The 12,493-nt window shown below is 37.2% G+C and overlaps 1 protein-coding gene across 4 annotated transcripts in view; it reads left to right on the top strand.

Annotated features, from left to right (window-relative positions):
* MPPED1 (metallophosphoesterase domain containing 1) overlaps positions 1-12,493 on the top strand; it is a 92,555-nt gene that overhangs the window by 8,619 nt on the left and 71,443 nt on the right. For 2 of the 4 annotated variants that reach the window (XM_048825348.2, XM_048825339.2), the window contains 3 exons: positions 2,657-2,775; positions 5,302-5,577; positions 11,030-11,211. In XM_048825348.2, coding sequence (XP_048681305.1) covers positions 5,426-5,577; positions 11,030-11,211 — 334 coding nt within the window. In that variant the 5' untranslated portion in view covers positions 2,657-2,775; positions 5,302-5,425. Of the gene's footprint in view, positions 1-2,194; positions 2,346-2,656; positions 2,776-5,301; positions 5,578-11,029; positions 11,212-12,493 lie in introns of those variants that run through there. The other 2 variants (XM_048825368.2, XM_048825357.2) reach the window with 2 other exon arrangements.

Raw genomic sequence — 12,493 nt, 5'->3', positions numbered from 1 at the left:
GTCCATAAATAGGCTGAGAACATTTGATCTCTTATTTTAAGGTAAATTCAAACCAGCCAGAAGAGACTGTTCAGTAGTCGTGATTTGCCAGCATTTTTGTCATTATTTGTCTTAGCAAACAAACAAACAAACAAAAAAAGAACATATTCCTTTGAAGCAGTTTTTAATTGCAAACTTTCTTGTAGAAGAACATTTATCCAGTTCCTGGTGGCAGAACTGAGAGCAGCAAAATGATCCTATTTACCAGTTTATGTCAGGATTATGTAAACATTATAAGTTAGAGGGAAAACCTATTAGAGCATCCAGCCTGTTTCCCACATTAAATGAAATAATTGTTTCTTTACTGATAGCACTAGATTCCTTTAATGCTGGGCTATCTCCATCAACCCATCCCTTGTTTAAAACAAAAACAGAGTATTTTAGAATAATGGATTCAAATGCTACATCTTACAGTAGTGTTACTGTGATAATTGGCACTCTTACTGTAGAACACTCTGTGGCACTGGATTTTTCTAAAAATAAGGTTTTTGCTTTCTTATCTAAAGTAACTTGCTTCTATTCCTGAGACAAACTCAATGAGAGCAGTTTTGCCTGCAGTGCAGAGGAAGATTTGAACTCTCCACCAAGCACTATTGAGTTTATTTACTTCATCAAAGATGTATTTGCACCGTAAGCAGCCACACTGTATTACTGTACTATCTATCATGAACTCTCATACACTTCTTTAAGAGAACGTATTGTGTTTCTAAGCACCTCTTTCCCTGAAATATGTGGGCTTCACTGTTTTAAAGCTGAATGGAAATGCCTTAATCTCCTCTCCGTTTGCTACTGCACTTTCTTTCTCAATTGCATCCCCGAATCCCAGTTCTTCAGACTCTCCGTGAACAAACTCTAGCCTACCTCACATATCTTCTCTCTGTCTATACTGTTCCCACTCATCTACCACTGGCCTTGTCTCTCTTGCTCTTCACCTTACCTCACTACTGTTGGTGCAAGAGCTGCAACTGCTCCACTGCTGCTCTTACGATCTGGAATAGCCATCATATGTTTCTCTGCCTCATGGACTTTTCATGTATTTGCAAAGCTTATCTCACAATACATCTCTTCTTCACACTTTTTACTTCTTAATTTCTATCTTCTGCTTATGTTATTTTAACAACCTACCAGTAAGTATTATTTAAGATGACAACTACTGTACTTAAGCCATGGTGGATTTGGATCCAGGCTCTTGTCCAGTAGCTGGGAAGGTTATGAGAATGCCTCAGAACAGATGTTTGTCATGGGACTGACAAAAAATAGGTGGTAGTGGGGACTGTAGCACAGAGAACAGAGTAAGTTAGTTGAGGAACAATGGACAGGGAAAGATAGGAATTGGAGGAAGAACAAAAGGCAGAACAAGAATCAGAGTGGGGATGGGGGAAGGGAGATTAAAGTGAAATGTTGGTTTGCAATGGGAAAAGTGAAGGAGAGAGAGGTTAAATTAAACAAAGGAAAGATAACTCATGCAAAGGATGGACTGGAATTATTTTGTTTGGTACGTATACAAGAGAATATTGGGATGACATTAAGAAAGGAAAATTTTAGGGCTGAAAAAACAAAATCAGGAAAACTCCATACAATGAGTTCTGTAAGGCCCCAGTTCAGCACGGGATTTAAGAATGTGCCTAATTTCAAATAGATGAGTTGTCCCATTGCAGAATAATCTCCGAGTGGAAGTGGTGGAATTCCTATTGAAGGCAGTGGGAAGACATCCATTTAGTACAGTAGTTTTGGATCAGACCTTTGGGGACATTTAAAAGTAAACTGGATAAAGTCCTAGAAAAATAATTATGCAGAGAACATTCCTACACTGGTAAGAAGATGGATAGATCATTTAATAGAATCATAAATGTTGGAGATTGAAAAAGAACTAATATCCAGGATTGTGATTTTTATTTTAATATTCATATTCATGAAACCTTTTTTACATTTCTCTGTATCTCCCTGGCAGCCATCCCATAGCTCCATAAGTCTGGGGGAAGAGAGTGGTTAGCATGTGTTGATGTGAGGATTTGAGTCTTAGTGCTGTATGTTAGTAGTGTTGGGCATGTGATTTTAAAACTTACATGGTACAGCTGCAGGTAATTATTTTCCTACTGCATGTCACACCCTGTTCTGGGTTATGGGGGAAATTTCAAATTATTTTTAAAAAATCTTAAGGAATGTTGCAAAGGAAAATAAGGGGGAGTGACTAGTGTCAGTTTGGATAGCAGTCAGGCTGGAGGGAGACAGCTTGTTCTATCAGTCACCAAGAATGTTAGCAACCAGCCAGCCACTTATTCAGCAAGGCATCAAGAGAGTGAAAGGTAAGGATCAAAGACATTTGTGTATGTTGCTGACAGTAGCTTCATCTGTTGAATTAATATTGTTAGTTATGTACTGTGGTTATATTTTTCTGATTTCTGATTAGGACTAGTTGTTCATGTGATTGCTAGCTATTTTTTTTTAGGGTAAGATCCAGCTTTTTGGTTCCCTTTCCTATCCTGGACAATTTGTATGTCTCCAGGGTGGACAATGTATGGCTGTCACTTGGTAGAGGGCTCAGTAGTGCTATGAGAACACAATTTTTTCCTCTCAAGTGAGACATACTGGCTTCTCATTTTCTGCCTGTTTACAGGGTGACCATCATGCTGAGTGTCTCTGGCTAGCATCCATGCAGGCTGGCTTAGTGCTGTGATTCACAGGCTCTCCCATGTGTGAAGACACTGGATCCTCACTTATGAAAACCCTTCTACAGTAAGTGCTATCAGAGCAGTATATTTGGTACACTTTTCTCAGTGTTTGGGAACAAAGTATAATGAATTCTACCAAAAGCAGCTAATGTTAGTGGAATTAGCAAGTGCTATTGTCCACCTTGTCCAGCTAGGAGGAAGTAGTTAATGCATCTAACTCAGAATGAGGATTCCTGGTGTCTAGGACTGGTTCTGCCAATGATTCTCTATGTGACCTTAGGTAAATCATTCAGGCCAGGATTTTCAAAAATAGGAGCCTAAAGTTAAGCATATTTAGCCATATTTTCAAAAGTTCTGAGAACCCAGCAGCTCTCACTAAGGTCAGTGGAGCTTTTGGATGCTCAGCAATTTTCAGGATCAGGCAGGTACTTAAATATCGATTTAGGAGCCCAGTTTTAGGCTCCTAATTTTGAAAATATTTGTCTCAGCTTCACTGTAACCTTGGGTTAGCCATTTGTAAAATGGGGGAAATTTTTACACACCGCACCAGGGTCTGGTTGAAACTTAATGCTTTATAAAATATTGCAAGACCCTTTTGTAGACACTTTGGAATTTCAAATTACTAACTGTGCTGAATTTAATTCTAAAAATCACCATTTATATTAGTTTACTTCAAACAGATGTCTGTTTATTCAGAGCAGCTGGTCCAATATAAAATCTCTGACTTTGACATGCATGGTCCATATGAACTTCTTTGAAAATGCACCATTTTGCATACAGTGCTTCTAGGACAAGACCTCATATCTGCCATTTTAATCTTTTAGGACTTGTTTATACTACTGGGACTCTACTGGCTGCCATAACCCCATAGTGTAGACACAGCCTACAGTGACAGGTAGCATTCTTCCATTGATCTAGTTGCATCTACACTAGGAGTTAGGTCAGCATAGCTATGGCGCTCAGGCGTGTGGATTTTTCCCTTTCTTGGGCAACGTAGTTAAGTCAGCCTAAATTTTAAGTGTAGGTCAGGCCTTATTTCTTAAGTCCAAAAATGTGTACTCTGTTATTCTTACAAGGATCATTCTTCTCTTCCCTCCTCCTGCTTTCAAGCACTTCCATTCTGCTGCCTGCTCCATAACATGCACACAGCATCTGAGAGTGTTTAAAATCCAGAATTTGCTTGGCTGTTTTTCTACTATTTCCTTACCACTCATTTCTAATGGAGTCAAGAAGAAATATGCTCTTTTTCTTAAATTCTCAGGCTATGTCCCTGTAGGTTGGTAATGACAGCAAGTTATCATTTTACAGCCATGTAATGAAATGAACTAGAGGTCTCATCCCAGTTTGACAGAAGACAAACTTCCACCTTACAAAAACTAATTCCAGATTTGGCACCCTGGTAGGCAGTCTTAATAGCTAGGCAAAGGACTGAGTGATTACCGACCATGAACTGCCTTCCTATCATGTTTGGAGGTGGTTCCATTAGAGTGGAACTGAGATACATTGACCATGTCTGTGAGATACTTGCAGAACCACTGCCCAGAGACTGTATATATTCAATGATAACTATTTTATAATGTGAATATTTGTAAAATTAGTTCCTTTGAAGCAAAGTATTTTTTCAATAAGTAAACAAAAACTAACAATTTCATAAAAGAGCCTTACTTTTATTACCAGTCATGAAATAGTTTATTAAAACTGGGAGAGGGGGGAAGGCGACGGGATAGACAAAAAGCTAATTTAATTTACTTTCTGCTATTTTCAGTGGTTACTTTTAGCATTTCAGTCAGTTTCACTTCCCAAACAATCATTGCTGTTGTTCTAGGGTTGGATACATAGTGAGGAGTATCCAAAATGGTTTCAATTGATTTTCTTTTTAAAACTTAATGAAAACATTTTTATTGGTATAAGGCTGTGAAACACCCCATTTTCCAATGAATCCTCTATTTGGGGCCTAAACTAACTCACAGTAGGATATGAGGTGTGATAGTGGAGCAGTAGCACTTTAAGCTTTCATATCTGCACTAGGAGACCCTTTAGAAATTATTACAAAGCCAGGCATAATATAATGAAATGTGAATGGGAAACCCATTTTGATACCCATTTCTTATCTCAAGGGAGCTTGACCACACATACCTTTCATGAATGCCACAGCACTACTGAAAAACAGGCCTTAAACTGGTGATTTTTAATTAACTTAAAAATGTGTTGCATTTTAGTCATTCAGAGACAGTCAATTGAACATTTTTGAAGGGGGCTATGATATAAATATTCACTAATACAATGGCTGGGGGAGTAAATAATTGTGTTGACACAACCTTAAAATTGACATACCAATACTGCATGGTGCTAAATTTGTGTTTAAAAGTCTTAACTATTTGAACATGTTGCGCCATGTGTTCTTTTGCAAGTGTCCCTCCCCTGCAAACTCAGACTAAAATATATTCATCTAGTTACTGAGTTGGAAAGATTTGTAATGAGTTCTTTGAGCTGTAAATGTTCCCCCACCCCCTTTAAATCTTCATCTGACATTAAATAAAGCAAATACAAAACAGATTAACTGTCAAACGGTTATGCTCCATCTCTTCAGTCTGCTTTTAGGTTTCAGAAGGGGAGCACGTTGATGAGGTAAGGAGACAACATGGTCTTCTTCCGTCGATGTAGAAAGATAGCACAGATGATTGTCTGAAAAAGCTGTACTGCACAGTGCAAGCATGGCTTTCGCCCAGTCGCACATTATGGCCGCTAGAAGGCATCAACACAGTAGACTCATAATTGAAGTGGATGAGTACAGCTCAAACCCCACACAGGCGTTCACGTTCTACAACATTAACCAGGGACGTTTTCAGCCCCCACATGTGCAAATGTAAGTATTATAGTTTTGTTATTGCTCTAACACAGCCTTCAGAATTGTTATTGCCTTGTCAATGTCGTATTTGATGGACCAGTCAGAAAGAATTCAGAGAACAATGTTTTGCTGTCTTTCTAATAATAATTACTGATACAATTCAGTCCATTGGGGAAGTATAGGTACTTTTTTAAAGGATAGAAGAGGAATCACTATGCTAGCACAATTTGGCCTTTATAAAAAGAAAAAAACAACAAGGAATGTAATTAATCTAAGAGGTTTCATATAGATAATATTTTCCACAGTTTTAGAAGCATTCATCAGCTTTTTGAACTCGTATTCTCAACTTGAATCACATGTAAATAGCTGTTGAAATACCAAGACTGTATTCAGAATAAACATTCTCCTGTTGCTCGGTTAGCTGTATTACCGCTTTGTACTACCAAAAAGAAAAAAAAAAGACAGCAACAAATAAAATAGTGTGGGTACCCATCCAACAGCCTACTTTAATACCAGCGTGTGAAAGATATGGAGTGCTTAAAGAGTAATTAAAATAATGTGTTTGTTTTTGACTTTTTATATATAATGATGACATCAGTAAAGTTAACTGTTCTAAATGGTGATTTACTTTTAATGTCAAGTGTAGGATCATAATTGCAAAATAAAACCTGCCATAAAGTTGAGAGCCAGAAGGGAGAGCAAAACTGTTAAGCCATTACAAGTAAACTAAGTATATAAATCCATTGCAAAATATTTTATAGGAAATAAAAATGTAACGTATTTTATTCTATTCTTTAAAAAGAGAATCAATCTTATATTTTGATCAGAGAACTGATTTTCATTTAAAAAAAACTTTAGCAGGACTGAATAAATTGGCTTAGTTTCATCCACTACATTTAATACATTTTGGTAATTTCTAAACATAGGGAATGATTCATTTAAAAAAAAAATGTGAGTGGATGGTATGTATCTTTTCATTGATATTTTACATGCAAATTGTGGTACAAATTGTACACCATAGAAAGGAAACCTGAAGGCTAATGTGGACACATGCCTGCATGTGGGCGGAGTTAGAATATAACTCTCTGGAGCAGGTTTTTGTTATATATGCCAATTACAATAGGGTCCTGACCCCTAGCTGGGGCTTTTAGGTAGTGTCCCAATACAAATAACGAATAAAACAAATATAATATCTGCATCAGGGAACATCTTTTGTTTGCAGAGCTGGCAAATGGTAACAGAAAACAAAAACAAAAAAATTGATTCACAAATATTTTGGCAAACAGAAGTGCCAAGTTCAGATCTCTGAGATTTGTGGGGCATATTATTCATTATTTGTGTGTATTCAGACAGCCGCTGGGCATTCATGAATACGTTTGCCAATCCCAAAAGTTGCGTATATGAGTTTTCGTCACAAAATTTGGGTTGGAAATTAGTTATTCATTATTAGCCATTTGCTACTCATTATTCTCTTGTTTAATGTTGCGGTCACCCAGCCAGTGAGTGAATACAATAGCACGTGACTTTGGTGATCCACCACACAACACAGTGAATACTCTAAAGGGAGCAGTTCACAAACAAGCCAGTCTCTGAAAATTGTTCCCCAAAAGTGTTCAACACTCATGAATAATTAATGCGTTTGAAAAACGTTCATGCAAACCAGAAAATGTGCTAAGTTGTAACAAATAATATTTATAACAGTAGTTTGACCAACTCTATTTGTCTAGACAGTAGAAATCTTGAAGAATTTTTGTGAATACCTACAGTATTTATATTGTTCTTGGCTTTTACAAATTAACAGAATGGTGAGAAATGTAATGTTGCATCTCCTTTATGCCCATAAATATTATGAGTGAAATCCTGGCCCCATTGAAATCAATAGTAGTTGTTCCATTGACTTCAGCAGGGTCAGGATTTCACCTTATTAGTGACTTATATGCTTCAAAATCCCTAGTTTAGTGATGTTGCAAGTAATAACGAATAAACCCAATATAAACTTACTCACCCCCAAACTTTCCATAAATGCTTTTCTCCTCAGTGCTTTTGGCTCTCCTCCAAAGCGCTTCTGACTTCAGCCTTACAGCTAGTACACGGTTTTTCTGGTGCTCAGTGCTGTCTTACACTCCCTGTCTTACCTTAACTACACCATCCAGGAGTATTCCCAACCTCTCACAGCATTTTCCTAGCTCCATCTTTGTCTTTCTTGTTCCTCTGTTGCGAGGTGCTTTGGATTGCTACAGTTGGCAAATGTATTTTATTATGATAATTGTCATCTACTGTTTGTTAAGCACTGATATTGCAATCAGAGCTGTAGAAGACATAAATCGTGACAGTCGTCCCCTGAAGATTTAAGGTCTTGATCCTGGCTGTATGCAGGCAAACCTCTGCTTCTGTATGAAACTTCTTTGAAGCCCTGTGTATATACCAACCTCCAGCAACAACTGTTGTCCTGAAATTTTAGCTTTGCTTTTCAATTTATATGCTATTTAAACAAAACATATAGATCATAAGGGCCTCATTCTTCTCTTTCCCTTACTCACAGTGCAAACAGTTCATTGGACATCAGTGGGGCTACTCAGAGCGTCAGGTGTTGCTCAAGGACATCAGTCTCAGGCCTTAAGAAATTGTGTCCTACAATACAATTAAATGTGTTTATGTGAAACCTGACATACTTTTGCACTGTTGTACTGCAAAAGCAATTCACACATCCTTAATGTGTGCATATTTTTGTGACACTGTGATCTGTATTTCATTTATTTATCATATTTATTTATATCTGATACATTTTTTGGCCCTTTGTACAAGGTTTTAAAGCAATACATACCTTGGCTGACCAGTGTGAATCAGGAAAATGCTTCCCACAAAATAAAATTCTAAATTGTGCATAAGGAAAAGCGTACGTATTGCGTGCTGCATACCTTGCCATTTTAAGTCTGTTGTGTTTTCATTCAACTTCAGAGGAGGACCATGTGAAATTTAGGTTATGATTTGATGCACAAGTTACTGCTGTTCACCTTGGCTTTGTTCCAGTGATAGGCAAGAGGGAAGAGGCATATTTAAGGGATGCACTTTATGACCTACACTGAAAACCCAGCAATGTAAATTCATATCAGCACATTTTATTTATTTTGTACAAATGCATGAGAACCCTGGGAAAGGTACATTATTTTTCTGGCTACCTTCTTCTGCAGTTCAGAAGTATCCATAATTTAAAACTGCATAACGGAGAGGTGCCCTTATTGGGGAGTTAGGGATGGGGAGAGCAAAAGTTTGGAAGTCAGGGATGTAAGACCTCAAGTTTCTGCTTTTGTGCATGTTTCATGCTCCAACTTTTGGCCTCGCTTCCGGTCACTTTTTGTTGAAAAATTGACAAGAGGTGTGAAACTTTAGGAAGCTTGGGCTTAATACTTCCTGCTGCACAGCACTCGAATTAAATAGTTATTACTCCCTAGATTTAGTAAAGTGGAAAAAAAAACTTTTGAAAAGTTGACTTTTGCTAGAACCTGCCCATAGATGTAATGATTTTAAAAAAGACATACCCACCCCCAAAAAAGTATAGAAAAATAGTATAACAAAGAGAATTTGCTCATACATTAGCTTTTTAATGTGTTTTATAAATGGTGAAGTGAGAATTTTTGTAAGTATTGTTTAATAATTTGAACAGGACTCTCTCTATTCCTGGTTGTCTCACTAATGTCTACTACTGACTACACGAACTTATCAGGTCACATAACATCCATGCCTCGGTTTGCTCATCTGTAAAATGGATATAATTCTTATCTGTCCCATGTTGTGAAGATTAACTTATGTTTGTAAAACAATTTGAGATCCTCTGAAAGCTTTTCCCATAAACACCAAAGTGTTAGCATTAATAATGCTAACATTATTAGGGGGGATATGGTAGAGGTATATAAAATCATGAGTGGTGTGGTGAAAGTGAATAAGGAAAAGTTATTTACTTGCTCCCATAATATAAGAACTAGGGGCCACCAAATGAAATTAATGGGTAGCAGATTTAAAACAAATAAAAGGAAGTTCTTCACTCAGTGCACAGTCAACCTGTGGAACTCCTTGCCTGAGGAGGTTGTGAAGGCTAGGACTATAACAGGGTTTAAAAGAGAGCTGGATAAATTAATGGAGGTTAAGTCCATTAATGGCTATTAGCCAGGATGGGTAGGGAACGGTGTACCTAGCCTCTGTTTGTCAGAGGGTGGAGATGGATGGCAGAAGAGATATCACTAGATCATTACCTGTTAGGTTCTCTCCCTCAGGGGCACCTGGCATTGGCCACTGTCGGTAGACAGGATACTGGGCTGGATGGACCTTTGGTCTGACCCAGTATGGCCATTCTTATGTTCTTATAATAATAAAGATCTATAACTTTAATTTTTCCTAATTAAATTTTTTAAATTGAGCCAAGAGGGAAGCAGATCAGATGGGGAAAGATCCAAATTATACATAACAATGAACTAAATTAATGTTCTTAGTCATTTAAGACAAATGTTTACAAAACTAAATTGTTCATATAAAACTATAATTCTGTCTGAGATTTTACTGATATTAATAAAGCTCTTGGATTTCTGTTTTTCTGTTTTTTTCCACCAAAATTACCCCCACTGAAATTGCAGCTATGGTACAGTTACACATACATACTTCTATATATTGTAATGAAATGTGTTGAGGGTGAAGGAATTTAATGAGTTGCAAATAAGTATATTTCATGCAGCAGATTTGTGTTCTCTGCCTTCCTTACCTAAATCATGAGGCAGCTTCATAAAAGTGGGTCAAATCATTTCTTTTCCTCAGTTTTGAGTCTTGAAATTGGGCACTATACAATGCAGCACCACCCCTTACTGCATCTGATTTACTTAGTATAATTAAGCCCAGAGAGTTACCACAATTGTCCTGACAATAGTAAGGTTAGAATGTGCATTTGCAGCAGCTGTCAGTAGAGTTCTTATCTGCTGGTGCATTAACACACTGAACCATATCTCCAAAAATGCTTTAATTAAATTTGTTGGAATTTTATAACCTGCAGAAAAAATACGATTTGGAAAATGCATTTAAATGTATTTATATATGTGATAAAATGCTTCTCTCAATATAGTGTGCAATCTTATCTAAACGATGAACACAGGATGGTATTCTTATTTTGAAATTGGAAATGCCTTTGTTTTATTTGTAAGTGTCTGAAATATGACAATAACATTGAAACAATCCCTTTTCCATAATCTCTTTCAACTAATAGGTGTACCCAGACAATATTTAAAGCACTATGATGTGAACTCCAAAATTCTTACACCTCCTATTAATTCTGTGAGTTTCTTCTAATAAGTGACTTTCACCACACAGATCCAGAATACGTCATCTTTAGTAACACTGAAAACTGTATTGGAATTGCAAAGTAAATACTAAAAAGGTTATGTAGTCAACTCTATTTCATAACCTTCTCATGATGCGTTTCCCATAGGGTGGATCCTGTGCCCCATGATGCCCCCAAACCTCCAGGATATACCCGATTTGTCTGTATTTCTGACACTCACTCAAGAACTGATCCAATCCAAATGCCCTATGGAGATGTTTTAATACATGCTGGTGACTTCACTGAACTGGGACTTCCTAGCGAAGTTAAAAAATTCAATGAATGGTTAGGTAAGTATCAGATTAGCTGCCATTTTGGAAGTAAACGTGATTTAATGAATGTATTAACCCTCTCTGCCTCCTAGTAAAACATCGTGCACTCAGGAATGATGAATATTAATTTAGCTTTGTGTTTGAATGGTAATATTTAGAATTTGGATTTTTAAAAATATTATGCTCTTTCCATCTGAGCAAATGAGATTCATGTTATCATTCATCCATTCTGCCTTGCTACTCTTAAGCGGGGGAAAATGTACAATAAACAACTTTTGGCATTAGCTGCAATTTAAGTCACTGGGCCTTTTATGATTTGCATAAGAACTCTTACATACATTGTTATGGCTTTCCCTCCCCATAAAAAGTTGTGGTGAGAAAAGCATTTGTCTGTTTAACCCTGGAGGCTGATAGTTTTTCTGTCTGAGGCTCAGCTGCACCGCAGCGATGAATTCTAAACAAAGCAAAACGCATGTCTGTGGTTGCTGTCTTGGATGTGGCAGACCAGATGTAGATGCCTTCTGTAGGCAACTGTTGGCATTGATCGCTGAAATTCTGTTCCACTGGGCAGGCAAGTGGTGATTTACATGCACTTCTACAATGTTATGTATGTGCTTAAAAAAAAAATTACAGTGGAAATTAGAAAGAGTTCGCTGCTTCCAGAGAAAATCATGGTCTGTGTTCCTCTTGTGCTGGTGCTCCGATTTAGCATAAACACGGATTTTTGTTTCTGATATTTATCAAAAATTTTTGGGTCGGGTGAGTGGCTTTAAAAAAAGTACATGAAGTACACATTTTAAGGGGCTGGGCTTTTTTCTTTAATTTATATTTTCCTGTGTTTTCCTGTCTTCGTAACTACTTACTATGGCATTTCCCACTGTGGGATTGGCTAGGAATCAGGCACAAAGCTGACAGAAGCACGGAAACTGAGATGCAATAAGAAAAATGTCAGGCCTTTCTAGTTCAAAAAAATATTTACAAGCAAACCTGTACCCTAATTTTGGCAGGCTCATGCTAATAAATATTGATTTGACTCTGGAAGCCCAATAATATGTCTAACAAAATAGTTAAGAAAAAAAAGTTAACAATGCAGTAAGGTGGAAACATTCACACAAAAGCATTGTCATTTGCAGTAAAATCTGTAACAGTACCTTCCACTCACTCTTTCTGTGCCCAGGCATTACAGGACAATAGGACACTCTTACAACACAAAGCAATGTTCATTTCCACTCTGAGTCTTCACACTATATTGCAATAACGTACAAACATTAGTGCACAAAAAACGTTCCAAACCCCATGT

This window comes from Caretta caretta, chromosome 1 (assembly GCF_965140235.1).
Source record: "Caretta caretta isolate rCarCar2 chromosome 1, rCarCar1.hap1, whole genome shotgun sequence".
Taxonomy (NCBI): Eukaryota; Metazoa; Chordata; order Testudines; family Cheloniidae; genus Caretta; species Caretta caretta.
This window is presented reverse-complemented; position numbering and strand designations above follow the sequence as displayed.